Genomic DNA, 20,130 nt, shown 5'->3' with positions numbered 1-20,130 from the left:
TGGGTAGCCATTCCCTTCTCCAGGGGACCTTCACAACCCAGGGATGGAACCCAGGTCTCCCACATTGCAGGCAGATTCTTTACCAGCTGAGCTACCAGGGAAGCCCATTAGCTTATAGTTGATTTCCAGTCTCATAGCGTTGTGGTAGGAGAAGATGCTTGATATGATTTCAGTCTTCTTACATTTATTGAGACTTGTGGCTAGCATGTGATGTATCCTGGAGAATGTTCCATGTGTATTTGAAAAAAGAATGTATTCCACTGCTTTTGGAAGGAGTGTTACATGTATCCATCTGATCTAATGTGTTGTGTAAGGCCAGTGTTTCCCTACTGCTTTTCTGTCTGGATGATCTGTCCAGATATATCTGATATAATATCAAAAATATACAAAGAACTCCAACAATTCAACATCAAAAAAAACAAACAACCCTGATTTGAAAATGGGAGAGGATCTGAATGGACATTCTCCAAAGAAGAGATACAGATGGCCAACAGACACATGAAAAATGCTCAACATCACTAATCATCAGGGTGATGTAAATCAAACCCACAATGAGATATCACCTCACACCTGTGAGTGGCTATTATCAAAAAGACAACAAATAACAGGTGTTGGTGATGATGTGGAGAAAAGAGAACACTTGTGTACTCTTGATGGAAATATAAATTGGACAGTGACTATGGAAAACAGTGTGGCATTTCCTCTAGAAATTAAAAATAGGATGACCCTATGATCCAGCAATTCCACTTCTGGATATTTTCCCAAGGAAAACAAAAACACTAATTTGAAAAGGTATATGCAACCATAAGTTCATCTCGGTCTTATTCAAATAACCAAAATAAGGAAGCAACCTAAGTGCCCATGGATAGATGAATGGATAAAGAATGAAATGGAATACGACCCAGTCATAAAAAAGAATGGGATATTGTCATTTGTGATAACATGAAGGAAACTAGAGGGTACAATGCTATGTAAAATAAGGCAGACAGAGAAAAACAAATAGTGTATGATTTTACTTATATGTGGAATCTAAAAAGCAAAACAAATGACACTCAAAACAGAAACCATCATATACACAGAGAAGAAACAGGTGGCTGCTGGAGTGGGAGGTGATGGGTAGAGGAATGAGCAGGTGAGGGAGATTAAGAGGCATAAACTTACAAAACAAGTAAGTCATGGGGATGAAATATACATTGTAAAAAAAGAAGTGATTACAGAAATAATAAAACATGTTTAGATTCAGAATAGGTATATGTTATTTCTAAAGCTTTTTAATCATCTCCCCCACCTATATTCTTTGAAAATACATTAGCAAAACAATTAGAGATCAAAAGGGTAATCAGTGCGTATATGATTTCTGTCTAGATATGTCTTCTGAGGGAGTGGCCTATTTTCCAACAAAGGAGCCTTGCTCTTTCCCTTGGAAAAATTCCTCTTATTATAAAACTTGCTTTTTGTTAATCTCACATTCAATTATAGTTATTGTTCTCTGTCTCTTCAGTATTCATTCGTTTTCTCAATACGAAACAATGAAATTGTGTAATTGAGTAATCCTTATATTATTTCTTTCTCATTATTTCTATCCCTCTTATAAATAACTGTAATTATTTTCACATATGCATCATGAGAAATTTATATTTCATTGAGCAACTGGGATGTGCAAGCTTCTTTGTGTACTACTATTTCCTGTACGGACTTCTCAGATTGTTTATTGGAGTACCATTTCTACCTTCCTTCTAACAATAGCTCTTGACCTATTAGCTTAAAAGAAGACAGAGTTGTAATATAAATATCACTTATGAGTCATGAATACATTTCCTATAAATTACACTTTAGAAAAAAGGGAGAGGCATAGGGAGAGGCTACAATTAATTTTTTTTTTCATTTTAACAGTTTTTAATGAAAGCTATAGACAAGATGACTTTATTCCTACATCTTCTTATTTGTTTCTTCCTTATATTTGCCCTTTTCCTTTCCTACTTGGCAAGATTTGGGTTTACGTTCAAGGATCTTTTTGCAGGCTTTGTCCAGTTTTAGTCAGGTGATAACTACTTGCTGGGGTGAATGCCCACATGGACAGTCATGCCATTAGCCTTCTCCCACTGCACTCGTTCAATGCAAATGACGTATTTCTTCCTGTAAACCTGAACTATTTTGCCAATTTGCTGCCCTTTGTAATGCCCTCATACAACCTGAAGTTCATCATCCTTTCGGATGGGCATGGACTGAATGTTGTACTTCTGTCTTAGCTCTTTAGAAAGAGAAGACATAAATTTCCTGAGAATGTGGGAAGGCGCATTGAAATGCCTTTTTCGGTTTTTGCTTCCGTCAGAAGTCACAAAGGGATTGAACTTCATTTTGGCCGATAGTGCTTCAGCAATGGCCACAAAAGGGAAGAGCAATTTTTGAAATGTTTTACTGGGTGCACTGGGTCTTCGTCGCTGTGTGAGGGCCTTCTCTAGTTGTGGTGAGCAGGGGTGGCTCTCTAGTTGCCGTGCTTGCGCTTCTCACTGTGGAGGCTTCTCTTGTAGACCCTGGGCTCTCGGCGCATAGGCTTCAGCAGTTGTGGTGCATGGGCTTAGCTGCCCTGAGGCATGTGGGATCTCCCCAGACCAGGGAGCGAACCAGTGTCTACTGCATTGGTGGGCAGATTCTTAACCTCTGTACTACCAGGGAAGTATGAGGCTACAAGTTCTTTTAACAAAATAAAAAGCGATATTCAACATTTTCTCCTACAAAACAAATTTTAAAAAAACCACTTAAAAAAACTTGGATCTTGTATTCTCACTGAGACAATATCTTTGATGATTTCTTTCCAGTAATGGTCAAGAAAATATGGTTTAGAGTCAGGATCTGAATCCCAGCTCTGCCATTCACCAACTGTGTCATCTTATTCAAGTTAAGGCATTTACTGTCTTTGCGCCTTGGTCTCTATTTCCAAAATGGAGATGATAATATTATTTATTTCTTGGGTTCAGGAGGGGATAACAGAAAGCTCTTACCATCATGCTTAATAAAGCTATGTTTAAAATATATATATATTGACTGATTGATTTGGTTGTGCCAGGCCTGATTTGTGGCATGTGGGATCTTCAATCTTCATTGCAGCTTGTGGGATCTTTAGTTGTGGCATGCAAGATCTAGTTCCCTGACCAGGGATTGAACCCAGGCCCCCTGCATTGGGATCGTGGAATCTTAGCCATTGGATCACCAGAGAAATCCCTAAGAAAGCTCTTCAGGACAGTGCTTGGTTCAATCCATATTAATCACTGGCAATATGGCAACCCACTCCAATATTCTTTCCTGGAGAATTCCATGGACAGAGGAGCCTGGTGTGCTACAGTCCATGGGGTCACAAAGATTCAGACACAACTGAGTGACTAACTTTCACTTACACTTTATTATTTTGACAAATATTTCACAGTGTCTTTGTGGAAATCACCTAAAATTGTCTAGTGGTCAAAAGAAAAAATTAATGATGAAATTATTAAAACATGAAATAGATGCTTTCCTCTGCTGTTCCTTACAAATTATGGTAGATTATAATGATGTCATAAGACTGCCACACTTGAATAACTTAGTTGATTTTCATTCTCAGCATCCTGAAACTACCTCTTATTAGCTACATTTACTGAATTTGTTCTTTAACTAATATTTCTTTGATTGAAGAAGAGAGAGTTTAGGTACAGTCTGAAGTCTTCAAGTGCTGGGGATATGGCTACCTGTTCCTTCCCACCTAAGTCAGAAGTTCAAAAAGGAAAAACATTTACATGAATATAATATATATTTTTAAATATTTTTATTTATTTATTTATTTGCCTGCACTGGGTCCTTAGCTGCATGTAGTATCTTCAATCTCAGTTGCAGCATGTGGGATCTAGTTCCTGGACTAGGGATCAAACCCGGGTCCCCTGCACTGAGAGTATGACGTCTCAGCCATTGGGCCACCAGGGAAGTCCTGACCATAAAATATTTTAGATTCAAATAACACATTATGAATCTTTGTTCAACATACTGCATGGGATTATGTACTTAGGGGATGGAAAGTTTTCTCTATTAAAACCAGCAGAGATATAGACCTTGACCTCCATTCATCATCTTTATGTTTGCTTTATGGCATCATTGTCCTCCCATATTTCCTGGTTCAAGACTTGTCATCTTTGACTCTTGTGCCCTCTCCCCAATCTGTCAATTTCACTTCCTTAGTTTGTCCAATCTGTTCCTTCCTGTCTGTTCTCAATACCTATTAGCTTTGCCTCCTACACTGCCAGTTTCACCATTTCCAATCCATTTCATCTATTTCCAGGGAAAGACACCTCTGAGAAATCTCCAGAGGCTACTGCCTGTGGAATAATGTCTAAACACCTTAGCCTGCTTACTAGCAAGGCTTTCCAGGACTCCTCCACCCATCTCCCATCGCCCGCTTCAAGCTGCCTATGGTTCAGCCAATCAGCACTGCTCTGCTTACTACTTCCTCTTACTGCTAGCTCACTTCCTCCACTCTAAGTTATTTTCTTTGTTTGACATGCCTGTCTTCTTTCTGTCAGTCTTCCTACTTCACACATGAAGAAATGACTCTCAGAGGGATTAAGTGACTATGACAGTGCCTTTGGGGTGGGGGAGGCCGTGTTGAGGCGTATACGAAACCAAGTTTCTCTGACTCAGACTCTTTACTCCTAAGTACTTGCGAATATTTCTTAAGAACAAGGATATTCTCTTATTTACCCACAGTACAATTCTCAAACTCAGGAAACTTAACATCAATGTAGTATTATTGTATATTATACAGTACAGTTCAGTTCAGTCGCTCAGTCGTGTCTGACTCTTTGCGACCCCGTGAATCTCAGCACGCCAGGCCTGTCTATCACCAACTCCCGGAGTTCACTCAGACTCACGTCCATTAAGTCGGTGATGCCATCCAGCCATCTCATCCTCTGTCGTCCCCTTCTCCTCCTGCCCCCAATCCTTCCCAGCATCAGAGTCTTTTCCAATGAGTCAACTCTTTGCATGAGGTGGCCAAAGTACTGGAATTTCAGCTTTAGCATCATTCCTTCCAAAGAAATCCCAGGGCTGATCTCCTTCAGAATGGACTGGTTGGATCTCCTTGCAGTCCAAGGGACTCTCAAGAGTCTTCTCCAACACCACAGTTCAAAAGCATCAATTCTTCGGTGCTCAGCTTTCTTCACAGTCCAACTCTCACATCCATACATGACCACTGGAAAAACCACAGCCTTGACTAGACGGACCTTTGTTGGCAAAGTAATGTCTCTGCTTTTGAATATGCTATCTAGGTTGGTCATAACTTTCCTTCCAAGGAATAAGCGTCTTTTAATTTCATGGCTGCAATCACCATCTGCAGTGATTTTGGAGCCCCCCAAAATAAAGTCTGACACTGTTTCCCCATCTATCTGCCATGAAGTGATGGGACCAGATGCCATGATCTTAGTTTTTTGAATGTTGAGCTTTAAGCCAAATTTTTCACTCTCTTTCACTTTAATCAAGAGGCTTTTTAGTTCCTCTTCACTTTCTGCCATAAGGGTGGTGTCATCTGCATATCTGAGGTTATTGATATTTCTCCTGGCAGTCTTGATTCCAGCTTGTGCTTCTTCCAGCCCAGCATTTCTCATGATGTATTCTGCATAGAAGTTAAATAAGCAGGGTGACAATATACAGCCTTGACGTACTCTTTTTCCTATTTGGAACCAGTCTGTTGTTCCACGTCCAGTTCTAACTGTTGCTTCCTGACCTGCGTACAGATTTCTCAAGAGGCAGGTCAGGTGGTCTGGTATTCCCATCTCTTTCAGAACTGTCCACAGTTTATTGTGATCCACACAGTCAAAGCCTTTGGCATAGTCAATAAAGCAGAAATAGATGTTTTTCTGGAACTCTCTTGCTTTTTTCCATGATCCAGCGGATGTTGGCAATTTGATCTCTGGTTCCTCTGCCTTTTCTAAAACCAGCTTGAACATCTGGAAGTTCACAGTTCACGTATTATACAGGCCATATTCAAATTTCACCAATCATCCTTTATAGGAAAATTTCCCCATCCAGAATCCCATCTAGGATCAAACTTGGCCCTTCATTCTCTTAGTTCTTCAATCTTCTTTAACCTGGAATAGTTCCTGAGCTTGCTTTGTTTTTAAGACACTTACAGCTTTTAAAGAGTAGAGGTCAGTTATTTGTATAATTTCCAACCCTGTGGCTTTTTCTGAATAGATTCAGGTGGCTTTCATGAATAGATTCAGGTTATAGATTTTTAGCAGGAATACTACATAAGTGAAGTTGTATTCTTCTTACTGCATTGCATAGCCAGGCACACAATGAGAGCTGTCCCACTATATTCGCCTTTGACCACTGGAATAGGGTGGTGTGTGGACTACTGCAAAGCCACCAGTTTCCCCTTTGTGATCAGTAAGCAATCTTTGGGGACATATTCTGACTGTGTAAATAACTTTCCTCCTCAAACTTTCACCCAATGGTTTAATGTTTAATGACACAGCGATCACTATGATAGTTGTAAAATGATTTTTTTAAAAAAACTCAACAGTTTCATCTACATTTACTACATGGCCGTCTAGTGAAAGGAGGAACTTTCCCATTTTTTTCTGTATTCCTTTTTAGTCAGGCAAAGAAAACAAAAATAATCCAAACAAAAACTTAAAGAATTGGATACTAGTCTAACTGGAGTGCGGTTGATTCTCCTTCCCCTGGCACATGCGGGGCCTAAGCTTCTCTCAGACCGGACCTTTATTCCTCTGCCTACAACGCTCTCAGCCTCGTGAGTGACGGGCGCTGGCCACACAAAGTGGAGTGGCGTTGAGAGCCTCCAGATATTCTAAAATGACACCCCAGTCTCTACACCCTGGGAGGAAATGCTTTTGTGTGTCCACCTCTACGCTATCTTTATGCTTCAACTTTTGAACACAAAAACATTTGTTCCAAAGCCTTCCAAACCGTGCTTAAAGTATCATCTGGTGGTGGTGATGGGGGCTGGGTGGAGGGTTTAAAATGTAGATTGCTCGGGTCCTGCCCCAAAGCTTCCGATTTAGTAGATCTGGGTTAGGGTCCAGGGATCAGGTGGCCTGCAGATTAAACCTTGAGAAACACCACCCTCAAAATGATTGTGGGCAAGTCTCCTTTCCTGGAGAAGTCGGGCGCCACTGGCAATTCCCAAGGGGCTCGCTCAGAAAAGGCTGGGGGAACAAAAAGGGGCATTCATCCTTCCTCCATCCATCCGACTTCAGAAACCTACATCCGGCTGATGCCACTCGGGTGCGGGGACCCAGGTGCTGGGGAGAACACGTAGGCGGCGAGATCGGGAAAGACATCCCCCTTTGGAGCAGGGAGGGCTGGCTCCCGAGCGCGAGGGGACGCAGAGGGGTCGACACCGCCCCTCGGCGCCGATCCGCCCCAGGGCAGCAGTGCCCGAGGGCTCCACCCCCACCCCGCCCCGCTCCCAGCGGAGCACCGCGCGGCGTCTGAGTGCTTAGTCACGGTGAGGCTGCGCCTGCCCCGGGGCCAGCACGCCCCCCTCCCTCCCGGGGCCCGCCCCCGGCCGCACCCCCAAGGCGCGCACTTCCGCGCGCATGGCCCTGCTGGCCCGGACTCTAATCGCGAGCGCGGGACACTGCTGGCTGCGGGTGGCGCGCGCCTTCCCCAGCTCCGCGCCACCTCCGGCCAGGGCAGCCCGCGCCTTCTCCCGCGCCATGGCATGCAAGCAGGAGCCGCAGCCGCCGTGCCAGCCGCTCAGCGCCGGCGCCGAGATCTCGTACGACTACCTGGTGATCGGCGGCGGCTCGGGCGGGCTGGCCAGCGCGCGCCGGGCGGCGGAGCTGGGCGCCCGGGCGGCCGTGGTGGAGAGACACAAGCTGGGCGGCACATGCGTGAGTATCCCTGGTTCCTGGCGCTTCTCCTCGTTCCTGGGTCCCTGCTGAGCAGCGTTCCGAAGCCCCGCTTTGTGTCCGCTGCTTTCTGCAGAAACAGCCTCCGTTCTTCCCTAGTGCGATCCACCCCCACCTCCACCCCCGCCCCCCGCCGCCAGCGCAGCGCTTTCCGCTTCGCCTCGCCGGTCAGAGTCAGGATCCCAGCGAGTACAGAGGAAGGAAGTATAAAAGGACTTATCCGCGACCCCCGAAGCTAAGCCTGCATCCTTTCTGGCGCAGGTGTCATCCTAACGGTAGCCCGAGGTGATTAAATTTAACAGAACTTTCCTACATCCTCACTCCTCTGGGTGGAAGGGTATTATTGTATTCCATGCTGGATCTCAACACCAGACCCTTGAAACGTAAAACTGCGTGGAGAATAATTGCCGCTCGCCCGCGTCTCTCCGGGGCGGGGGGAGGAAAGATGGAGCGTGTGCAGTTCCCTGGGGATCATGGGGCTCTCCCCTCAGTTTTAAGGGCAGAATGAGTTACAGCAGCGGTTCTCTTGGCTACACATTCAAGTCACCTGAGGAGTTGAAAAAAATTCTGCTTAACCCGGGTGCAGCCTCGGCTTTGGCGATTCTGAATTGCAGCCAAGGTTGAGAAGCACCGACTGCAGTTTACGTGGATGTAGGATTTACTATTAAATGATTTTACAGATCTTTCGTTGGGGGGGGGGGGGCCGGTGCGGGATTTTAAAACTACCTCTCCTCCAAAGAGGGTTGTAAGTCCAGCGATTCAGAAACTATTCATTTAAAAAACAAGTTTAGTTTCCAAGTTTTTGATGAGGGCTTTTCTGTTGCAGGACTTGGGTGAGGTACTTGCTGTTGGTATTATCCCAGGGACTTTGCTGGCGGTCCAGTGGTAACACTTCGCGATTCCGTTGCAGGCGTCGTGAGCTCGATCCCTGGGTCAGGAATTAAGATCGCGCGTGCCTCGCATGCGGCCAAAAAAAAAAAAAAGAAAGAAAGAAAGAAAAGTTGTATCTACGAGTCCCTTGACTTGGGAATGGGTTCTTGAAGTTCCTTTGGAGAGAGATGCTTAAATGACACTACATTGGGAACTCCTTAAAGGCAGAAGCGGGTTTGTATGTTTTCAGCCTCTTATCACTTTAACAAAGTCCCTGCTCAGTAACCGTATGTGAATGAAATTCAAAATTAACAGCTGTGAAAGGTTAAAGGAGACAGGACACTGTCTCCAGTGTCCAGTGCTCTTTTTTGAAGTTCAAAACGGAAGTGGGAACGACGAAAGGAAAAATGACAGTTTAATGATCAACTTGTACCGTGACACCTTAGTCCAGACGGAGCCTCGAAGAAGTCTGACTGCAGAAAGCAGATGGAGGGGTGCCAGTAAGAGGCCCCCAGGACAGCCGGTGACATCACTTGATAGCTGCCCATTTTAGTCCCTCTCTGCTTTTCCGTTTTCCTTCTTCCTCGTGAATGTCCTAATCAGCCTGTGGCATCCTTTATCATTGTCTTGATTAAATTGTCTTGATTAATTGGTATTAATCAAGAAGGGGATGCCCCCACTTTTAGATTCCTGTTAGAAACGTAAATAGATGAATTACAAGATCAGCTACTTCCAATTAAAAAAAAAAAATCAACTACTTTGGAGAGCTAGCAAAGGACAGCTTAGAAATTAGCCACTCACTGTTTCCTTATAAAGAACCTGGCTTTGCTTATCTCGGACTTCGCTGGTGGCTCGGACTTCCCTGGTGGCTCAGACGGTAAAGCGTCTGCTTACAATGCGGGAGACTCAGGTTCATTCCCTGGGTTGGAAAGATCTCCTGGAGAAGGAAATAGCAACTCACTCCAGTATTCTTGCCTGGAAAATCCCATGGACGGAGGAACGTGGTAGGTTATAGTCCATGGGGTCGCAAAGAGTCGGGGTACGACTGAGTGACTTCACTTTCACTTTCCTTATCCCATTCTGCTGCTACAATTTAGTTTTCAGTAAACACTGATCTCTTGGGGAAAATCCCCCATTTCATATTTTTATGATGTGCCATTTGGGCTTGTATCAAACTGGATTTGGTTTTGAAATGCCAGGAAGGGTGTAGTATGCCTTGACTATCAGAGAAGATAGTAACTAATTGATAAAACGTTGAGTTTAGATTTGTCCCAGGATTCTCGACTGAAGCGACTTAGCAGCAGCAGGATTCTCATTATCTGGGTTATCTGCAGGTGCCATAACAAATTCCTTACATGCAGTGATTTTCAAACAGGTGTAGGGAAAATGGAAGCACATTTCATTTGTTCCTGTCTTCACTTCACTTCTCTTAAGTGCGAAGTATTTGGACTGGAGGTGGTTGAGAGATAAGGGTAGATACCAAGATTTGTGGGCAAAGGTATCTTCCCTCTAGAAATTTACTGTATGATAGGGGAGCAAAACGTATTGTAGACAGTCAACCCCAGAGTGCTATGGCACCAGAGTGAGGTTCCCTTAGAGTAGTTGAGAAATGATCACGTCTGCTTGGGCACATTGGATAGTTTGGGGATGGAGATAATAATATCTTTGTGAACTTGAACTGGATGTATATCATTTTTTGACAGGGTAGGTCAGGGGCTTAGGCACAGAGGCAGGGTGTGTTGTGTAATCAAATTTGACTGGAGCAGAGGTGTCTCCAATGAGAGAGAGAAGCTGATGGGCAGGGGTAGTAAAAATATAGTGTTTCTGGAAGCACAGTGAACTATGGAAGGATTTTGAGCAGGAAAAGGACACTGTAAAAGTGGTTTTATGGTCAAGGTATTAATACTGTTGAGAGATGTCCCTTGGGAAATTGACATAGATGTTTCTTTACTTTTGACTCTCCAACCAGTTTTTTCCTTAAATATATAAATCTAGGGACTTCCCTGGTGGCACAGTGGATGAGAATCCGTCTGCCAATGCAGGGGACATGGGTTCGATTCCTGATCCAGAAATCCCACATGCCATGGAGCAAGCAACTTAGCCCGTGCACCACAGCTACTGAGCCACGTGCTGCAACTACTGGAGCCCTGGCGCCCAGAGCCTGTGCTGTGTAACAAGAGAAGCCACCACAGTGAGAAGGCTGCATGCGCAGCAACAAAAACCCAGAACAGCCAAAAATAATAAATAAATAAATAATTCCTAAGAGCATAAACTTTAAAAAATATATAGATCTCAAGCTTGGTGGATTTTTAAATTTTTTGCTGTGGGTGAATTCACACAGAAGTGTCAGGTTAGAGCCTTCTGGTGGTGGTGATAATTTACAGGGAGTGCGATTACGTTTTGTTTTTAATTATTTGCTCGTTTATTAGTATACCAGGTATATAGGTACATTTTTCGATGCTGTGGTCATAGCAACAGACAAAGCAGATAAAAATCCCCATCCTCATGGAGCTTATATTGTAATCAGTTCAGTCGCTCAGTTGTGTCCAACTCTTTGCGACCCCATGAATCGCAGCACGCCAGGCCTCCCTGTCCATCACCAACTCACAGAGTTCACTCAGACTCAGCGTCCATCGAGTCAGTGATGCCATCCAGCCATCTCATCCTCTGTCATCCCCTTCTCCTCCTGCCCCCAATCCCTCCCAGCATCAGGGTCTTTTCCAGTGAGTCAGCTCTTTGCATGAGGTGGCCAAAGTACTGGAGTTTCAGCTTCAGCATCATTCCCTCCAAAGAAATCCCAGGGCTGATCTCCTTTCATTATATGTAATTTCTAAATTTTCCATGTGGTTTTTAACAAATAAAAAAGTATACATTTTTGTTTTTAGCCTTCCTTCATGAAAGCTTAGACTCAAGGATTGATGAAGTTGGAAATGATTTTGGAGCTCTACTAATTCAGTCTTACTATAGTTTTTTTTTTTAAATAGGAAGCACTAACATAAGCTTGCTGACTCAATTTTTTTTAATGACCATTTGAAAAAATTGTATTACTATCATTTTTATCAAGAATTTTTTTTATTAAAAGTAGGAAGCTTATAATTTTAAGTAAAGGACAGTTCTTTATTTATTTGGCCATGCTGTGTGGCTTATGAGATCTTAGTTTCCTGCCCAGGTAACAGTCCCATGCCCCCTGCAGTGGAAATGCGGAACCCTAACCATTAAACTGCCAGGGAAGCCCTGACAGTCCTTTAAATTAAATACTTTTAGCTTTATGAAAATGGGGCATGTGCCTTGTTGCTTTCATTTCATTAAGGATCAGACTCACATAGAACCTTATAGGAATTTAGAAGCATTGTTCTAGCCTGCTACTGCTATTGCTAAGTCACTTCAGTTGTGTCTGACTCTGTGCAACCCCATAGATGGCAGCCCACTAGGCTCCGCCGTCCCTGGGATTCTCCAACCAAGAACACTGGAGTGGGTTGCCATTTCCTTCTCCAATGCAGGAAAGTTAAAGTGAAGTCGCTCAATCGTGTCTGACTCTTAGTGATCCCATAGACTATAGCCTACCAGGCTCCTCCGTCCATGGGAGTTTCCAGGCAAGAGTACTGGAGTGGGGTGCCAGGGCCTTCTCCGTGTTCTAGCCTAGGACCCTCATTTTTACCAAGGAGCAAATTGAGTGTCAGCTGAAATGTGGTTGAAAACAAACCAAGCATAAAATAATCTATGGAATTAGCAGCCCAGCCATCAGAAGCTGTGGCTTTGGTGTCATTGTGTAGAGTAATTTATGACTTGATAAACATTTTTAATCACTCTTCTCAGCTACACAGAAGGAAGCTTCTTCTGCCTCTTAGGAATCAGTCATCATTTTGTGGCTAAAACTCCACTCTCTCAATGTGGGGATCCTCGGTTCGATCCCAGGTCAGGGAACTAGGTCCCACCTTCCAAAACGAAAGAGCCCGCATGCCACAACGAAGATCCTGCAACTAAGACCTGATGCAGCCAAATTAAAAACCAAAGCAAAACAAAAAACGCTTGCTTTGGAATCTACCAGGTGGGTGGCCACTTCAGAGCTCCTGATTTAGCAGGTCTGGAGTGAAGCCCCGGCAGGTGTATTGTTATGAAGAGCCCGATTCTGATTCTGGTATACTTGAGCCAGACACAATGCTGCAGGCTTTATGGGAAGCAGGAACTGTGTGAAGACTGAATTCGACCCCATGGAAGCACAAGAACGAATCTGGTGAACCCTGCACAGTTGTCGGGGTCAGATGATAATGAGTTTGGTCCAAGAGTCATTCCCTGCTTTCATAGTTTCATGCTTCCAGAGTAAATGCCTTCCATGGGTGTATATGTGGTGTGACTGCTTGCCACATATACAGTTTTCCTTTTCCTGGATGCTTTTGTTCCTTTTGTGATATAATGGGGTCGGCCCCTTCCAAGGAGACAGATGTTTTCAGGATGAGTGACCTGTGTTGGTATACTGAGAGTTCACTTTCCTTGGTGGAGTTTATCACCTTAAACTGTTACTAACTCAGGTTTGAGACGACTATGTCCCATACTGTGTTCTGTAGGGAAGGAAAAACGTTTCCTCCACCCTTTTATGTTCAGTAGCTGGGGCCTGCAAATTAAACTTGACAATGGGCAGATTAATGGGAGAAAAGGTTTATTTCCCATGCACACATGAGTGTCACAGAAAAGAATTGGGAAAAAAGGAACTCGTAGACCTGGAAGCTTAATACACATTAACAGAGGGTGACAAATTGTGGAAAAGTAACCAAAGGAAGAGGGATCTGGACATCTAGAGGCAATAAATTGTGGGAAGGTAAATATATGGGGGGAAACTAATGGAAGATAAGAGTTACTTTATAAGGTGTGTGTGTGTGTGTGTGTGTGTGCGCACAGATTCTTCTCATTGCTACCTTTCCATCTCCAGTGATAAGGGTTTTTCTCCAGCTAGTATAGGATTGGGTGGGAAACACCTTCACTAAGGGAAATGTTAGCTTTGCTTTTCAGCACAAAGGTGGGGAGATCAGAGTTCCTCCTGTCTGCTGTTTCTAAATTGTCTTCACCTCAAAATAATGCTGGAGGAGTGGCATGGGCAGTAGGGTGGCCCACTATTTTGGAGTACCACATTCTGTTGCCCTCAAGTTCAGCGTGGAAATAAGTGAAGGCTAGAACTGCTACTAAACGTCTAGTGGATGAACTAGGGAAAAAGGCTTGTGCAGCTCTAGTAACATGATTCCACTCTTAAATCAGTCTTTATTTTTCTGGATCAGGTTAGACATTAAAAATGGGAAGCTGAAAGAAATCATCTTTTTAGCATTCAATCAGAAGTAAGTAATCTTGTATTGCCTACTGCAAGTCATTCATTTCTGAGGGCTGGAGAATACATGAGATAATTTTTGAGTTCATTCTGTGGAGTCTCCAAAAAGGTAAATAGGAACGTGACTCGTTTTGTAGCACTTTGCAGATTCTGTGTTTGTGTTTCCTTTTTACAAACTGCAGGCCTGTGGCTGCTCTGCGTTGCCCGCATCTCTTGGTGCCATTTCTGTAGCAGCATTTGCTCACTTCGTGTCTCTGTGTCATTTTAACTCCCGTGGTAGTTCAGACTTTTTCTTCATTATTGTATCTGTTATGGTGGTCTGCCATCAGTGATCTTTGATTGTAACTACACGACTTGGTGAGGACTCAGATGACGGTTAGCATTTTTTAGCAATAAAGTGCTTCTTAGTTTTGTGCCGTTTTTCTCAGTGCTGTTACACACTTAATTGACTACAGTGTAGTGTAAACATAACTGTTGTATGAACTAGGAAACCAAAAAAATTCACGTGACTCTTGGGGTACTCACTTTATTTCGGTGGTCTGGAGCCAAACCCGAAATATCTCCGAGGCCTGCCTGTATCATGCTTGTCTTATGATCAAGTGCAGACCAAGGGAAAATGCAGAGGTTGCCCAAAGCCAGGGTGAACTAGAGCCTTCTGAGAGCTTGGTCGCCGTGGTTCAGGGCCCTTCTTTCTGACTTACTATTCCCTTGCCCCAGGGCCTGCAGGAGTTCTTGCTGAGTGTACTGATGCAGCGATAAAGACTAACCCAGTTTTTAGTGTATCAGTATGAGGTTCTTAACCAATGAGAGTTAGGGAGTAACTTTTTGTCCAGGTTGATCCCTGGACAAAAAGTCTTTTTTTTTTAATATGTATTATATTACTTTCAGATAATTTGACATTTGTATATATTGTGAAATGGTCACCACCATAAATGTAGTTAACATCTGTCACAATACATAGTTACAAGTTTTTCCTGTGAACTTTTTTTTTCCCACTTTTATTTTAATTAATTTATTTGACTGAGCTAGGTCCTAGTTGTATGCAAACTCTTAGTTGTGGCTTGTGGGATCTTAGTTTCCCAACCAGGGATAGAACCTGGGCCCCCTGCATTGGGAGTGTGGAGCCTTAGCCACTGGACTGCCAGGGAAGTCCCCTCTTGTAAACTTTTAAGATCTGCCCTCTTAGCAGCTTTCAAATAGTGTTATTAACTGTAGTCACCATGCTGTATGTAGTTACATCCCTGTGACTTACTTATTTTATAATGGAAAGTTTGCACTTAGCAAAAGTCTTCTTGATCATTAATGTCACAGTGAGCTGTGCTGTACACGCCAGATGGAGAGACCAGCCGGAGGAGTAGAGGCTTTAAAAGAGGCCTGAGAAACAGCCATCTGGTAAATTGTTGTCTGTATTCATCTAGGCTGTTTACAGGGCTTCCCTGGTGGCTCAGATGGTAAGGAATGTGCCCCTGGTCGGGAAGATGCCCTGGAGAAGGAAATGGCAACCCACTCCAGTATTCTTGGCTGGAGAATCCCATGGACAGAGAGGCCTGGTGGGCTACAGTTCATGAGGTCGCAGAGAGTCGAACATGACTAAGCAACTTAACACTTCTTCACTTCAGGCTGCAAACAATTATGTGGTATAACAGGTAAATCATACACTAACTTGGAGGTAGTAGCATGTACTTTGATATTATAGCATCTGTAGCCCCAGTAGGCTGAACATACATATTTTTTAATGGTAATAATACCTAACATGAAATCTACCCTTTTAACAAAATTTTAAGTGTACAGTACTGCATCACCAACTCAATGGATATAAATTTCAGCAAGCTCCAGGAGTTGGTGATGGACAGGGAGGAGGCCTGGCATGCTGCAGTCCATGGGGTCGCAAAGAGTCTGACACGACTGAGCGACTGAACAACAACAGTATTGCTGACTGTAGGTACAGTGTTGTACAACAGATCTTTAAAACATCCTGCTTATCGAGATTTGGAGCCTGTTAATTGGTAAATCCACATTGCCCTCTCCCACCCCCAGCCCTGGCAGCCACCATTCCGCTGTTCGATTCTTTGAATTTGACTGTCTTAGATCCCTCATGTAAGTGGAATCATGCAATAGCTATCTTTCTGTGACTGTCTTATTTTACTATGATGTTCCAAGGTTGGCTTCCCTGGTGGCTCAGATTGTAAAGAATCTGCCTGCAATGTAGGAGACTCAGGTTCCATCTCTGGGTCAGGAAGAGCCCCTAGAGACGGCAATGACAACCCACTCCAGTATTCTTGCCTGGTGAGTCCCATGGACAGAGGAGCCTAGCAGACTATACAGTCCACGGGGTTGCAAAGAGTCGGACACAACTGACCAACTAACACTTTCCCAAGGTCGAACATGCATTTTTAAATGAACATTTATTAAAAGGAGAGCTCAGTTTAGGGAACCTGGCCATTAGTTCCTTCAGTATTGACAAAGATACCTCAAAACCAGAAAATAATCCTGATGGTTTCATGAGTTGAGAGTTTCATAAAATGAGGCACACCTGTGTTTATAAGTGCCAAAGAAAGGAGTGATCAGAAAGGGTGGGGTTCTTGAAGCAGGCAAATCCTATTATTGAAGTCTTTTGATTTACCTTGTTGATTGTTTAATCTTTTGCAACAGTCTTAGTAATGTTGTTTTGCCATCCACCTCAGAACCCACTAAATTTGCAAGACCGGTAAAAGAAAGGCTGCCTCTTAATCCTTCAGAGTTCCTGCTTGCGTGTAAAAGGTATTTTGCACAAGTAGCAACAGAATTTTTCTGGTCGAGTGGAATTAAAGAATTTTATGGAAATATGAGTGACCTTCCGCATTTCTAAGCAGATTTCACACAGTCACAATTAATAACCATTTATTCACTGAATGTTGCAACATGAGATATTAAATAGGATATGGGATCCTAGATCCTTTTTCTTTTGGGGGTGAGCAAGAGCTGTGGGGCCAGATATCACTCAGTGGGTGTCAGGTGGTAGAGAAAAGTGACACCCTAGAGGAGCTTGTCTCACATAGCTGAATCTGATTTCTCCTGGTTGCCCCAGAGTAGGAGTTCATTTGTGTTTGATCCCTAGGACTGGAAGATTATATGTTAATCTAAGGATCTGCTAAAATAAGAATTGAGCTCAAACAATTTTAGTTCTAACATTTGAATACCTCTTACATAAGTTCATTTTCTTGCTTTAAATTCTGTTTTATATAGAATACCTTCACTCTTCTTTCAAGCTAGATGCCTTCCCAGACTAACTTTCATCTGAAATTTGAAGGTAAAAGACATGGATATTAAATGTTTAATATGTGCCAGGGTGTGATAATTGTATTTATAATAAGAAATACGTATTCGATCTTTGTTCCCATTTCTGGCACAGAGCTCTTAAAACCTTTGGAGTTTACTATATGATGAGTGCCTTGACATTCAGCCTCACCTGGGTTTATGTTAATGAGGTGTCTGATGGAAAGAATGTAAGCATAGGTCCTGGTTGGCAAAGGAACCAGCCTAACCCCCTGACCTTGGGAAGGAAAGGACAAGGGTTTGGAGGTCGAATAACACCAGTGGCCACTGATTTAGTCAACCCTGACTGTGTAATGGAAGCCTTCAGAGAAAACCAAAAGGACAGAGTTCAGAGAGCTTCTGGGTTGGTGAACACTTGGAGATTTGAGGAGAGTGGCGTGTGTGCCCAGAGAGGGCATGAGGGCTCCACACCCCTTCCTACATAGCTTACCCTGCACATCTCTTCCATTGGTCTGCTCCTGAGTTACGTTATAGCTTTTTATAATGAACTGGTAATCTCGTGAGTAAAATGTTTTATCACACGTTTCTCTAGGTCCTGTGAGCCACTCTTACAAATTAATCAAACCCAAGAAAGGGCGGTGGGAGGTGGAGTCATTGAAACTTTGAATCTATAGCAGGTTGGTCAGAAGCACAGCTGATAATCTGGACTTGTGTTTGGTGACTGACACGGGGGATAGGGCAGTCTTGTAGGACTGAGCCCTTCACCTCTGAGATCTGATCCTGTCTCCAATGGATGCTGTCAGAATGGAGCTAAATTGTGGAGAAATAAAACACACATCAGGAGTGGTCAGAATTGTGAAGAGACGTGGGTAAGTGGTGTCCAGGGGCTTATTAGCTGTGGATGTAAAGCTGGTGAGACTTGCCAAAGACAGAGATCTTTATCTCTTCTGGTCATCAACACTGAGCCCCTAGAACAGTATCTTGTGCAACATGACTGAAAGATTGTGCTCAAAGAAGCTGTTGATGAACTGATAGAGTTTTGCTTAGTGAATGACGATTTGTCATTTGCTAAGTGCTCCTGCCTCAGTCCTGAGCTAGATTTTAGGCTGTGAAGAAGGAAAATGGATGGAAGAAACCATAGGCAACTCGTGATGGGAGGCAGTAAGGGGGAAACCAGAGGAAGGAAGCTTACTGTTACTTAAGCACCAGTGACATTCTTGACCCATGAGATTGCAGATTAGCCGAGTTACTGTGACGTTTTTACTTGTCTGGGCAGAATTGTAGGTTAGAAGGCCAGACCTTGGTTAAATGGTGAAGCTCATGAATTTTGCCACAGGTATCATTGGACTCTCAGGCTTCCTAGGTGGCTCAGTGGTAAGAAATCTGCCAGCCAATGCAAGAGACGCGGGTTCAATCCCTGGGTCAGGAAGATCCCCTGGAGGAGGAAATGGCAACCCACTCCAGTATTCTTGCCTGGAGAATCTCATAGGTAGAGGAGCCTGGTGGGCTATGGTCTGTGGGATCACATAGTCAGGCACAACTGAACGACTAAAACACACACTTTTCCATATGGCTTTTCTATAACCAGAAGAGCTGGCAGACTGCAGAAATAATTCAGAGAGGTCAGTGGCATCATCAGAAGTATCATGAATTAGAAAATAGGTGCTTTACATACATCATCTCTGATCATCTCAAAACCTCTACAATATAAGTATTATCAGTCCCGTTCTATGGGATAGGAAACTGTGCTCAGAAGGGTTTAGAAACTTACCCCTAACCACCAGCAAGTAGAGGATTCAAGCTTCTGTCTGTCTGACTCTATGTCTGTGCTCAACCTCAGCTAGAGAGTGGGAAGGAGGGTTGACCAGGGCTGCGTAGAGCTCTCCACCCCAGCTTCCTCAGTTTTGTAGGTAACGAATCATTTTCTCCTTCCACGTCAAAGAGGCATTTGATAGTTGGGTTGCGCTGAAGTGTTTGAGGTTTTGGAAACCAGTGGAAACCCCTGGAGGCCTGTCACTAGGAGCTGCCAAAATAGGAGGAGGAGTACGTCAAGGTCATGGGTTTGCATTCAGCCCTAGCCCCAGGTCCCAAAGTGTGCTAGACAGATTCTCTGGCTCCTAAAGCTCATAATTTTCTACCAGCTTCCTCCTTTGACTTCGGGCCCGAGAGTGCGATTTTAGGGAATGTGGGTGATTCTGCTGCTGCCTCTGGAGTCGGCTTCTTGGACAGGCCAAGCACCTCCTTCTGGTCGGGACTGTGGCTCCATGAGAGCAGAGTCTGCGTCCATTTAGTGCTCTGTTTTGCATCATTTCTGGCATTAGTGAGTGAGCACTTAATCAGTACTTCTGAATGAATGAATGGTTAAACTTCTAAAAAATAAACTACTCAAGAGTCATACACTTGGCCCCAGACCTGTAATGTTTAGGCATCCAGAGAGCCTGCCTAGTTCTCTATGGTCGTGGTCAGCAGAGCTTATGAGCACCTGATATAAATTATTCCAATGTTACAAATGTTTCCATGTAAAAGAAAAATAATTGTATAGTAGAAAATACTGAAAACAGATAAGAGCGGTCAAAGAATGAACCATCTAAATTCCACTACCCAGATAAAATCATTTTGGTTTATTTCTTTGTCTAAATGAATTACACAAGTAAGGAATGACATTATAGAAAGTATATGGAGTAAAATATGAACATTTTCTCCCTCCCCAGAGATGACTACTGTTAATAACATGGAGTATGTGCTCAAAGTGTTTAATTGTATGTGCACATTTTCAAATATATATAA

General features: G+C 43.6%; 1 protein-coding gene and 1 pseudogene across 2 annotated transcripts in view; one reads left to right on the top strand and one right to left on the bottom strand.

Annotated features, from left to right (window-relative positions):
- Positions 1-1,929: 1,929 nt before the first annotated feature.
- Positions 1,930-3,528, bottom strand: LOC133240138 (large ribosomal subunit protein uL24-like; annotated as a pseudogene).
- A 3,884-nt stretch (positions 3,529-7,412) lies between these two features.
- Positions 7,413-20,130, top strand: part of GSR (glutathione-disulfide reductase) — a 45,277-nt gene continuing 32,559 nt past the window's right edge. Inside the window, exon 1 of one of the 2 annotated variants that reach the window (XM_061404402.1) lies at positions 7,413-7,883. In XM_061404402.1, the coding sequence (XP_061260386.1) occupies positions 7,587-7,883 (297 nt within the window). In that variant the 5' untranslated portion in view covers positions 7,413-7,586. The remainder of the gene's footprint in view (positions 7,884-20,130) is intronic. The other variant, XM_061404403.1, reaches the window with a different exon arrangement.

Source organism: Bos javanicus, chromosome 27 (assembly GCF_032452875.1).
Source record: "Bos javanicus breed banteng chromosome 27, ARS-OSU_banteng_1.0, whole genome shotgun sequence".
Taxonomy (NCBI): domain Eukaryota; kingdom Metazoa; phylum Chordata; class Mammalia; order Artiodactyla; family Bovidae; genus Bos; species Bos javanicus.
Note: the sequence above shows the minus strand (reverse complement) of the source record. Positions and strands in the feature narration are given on the sequence as shown.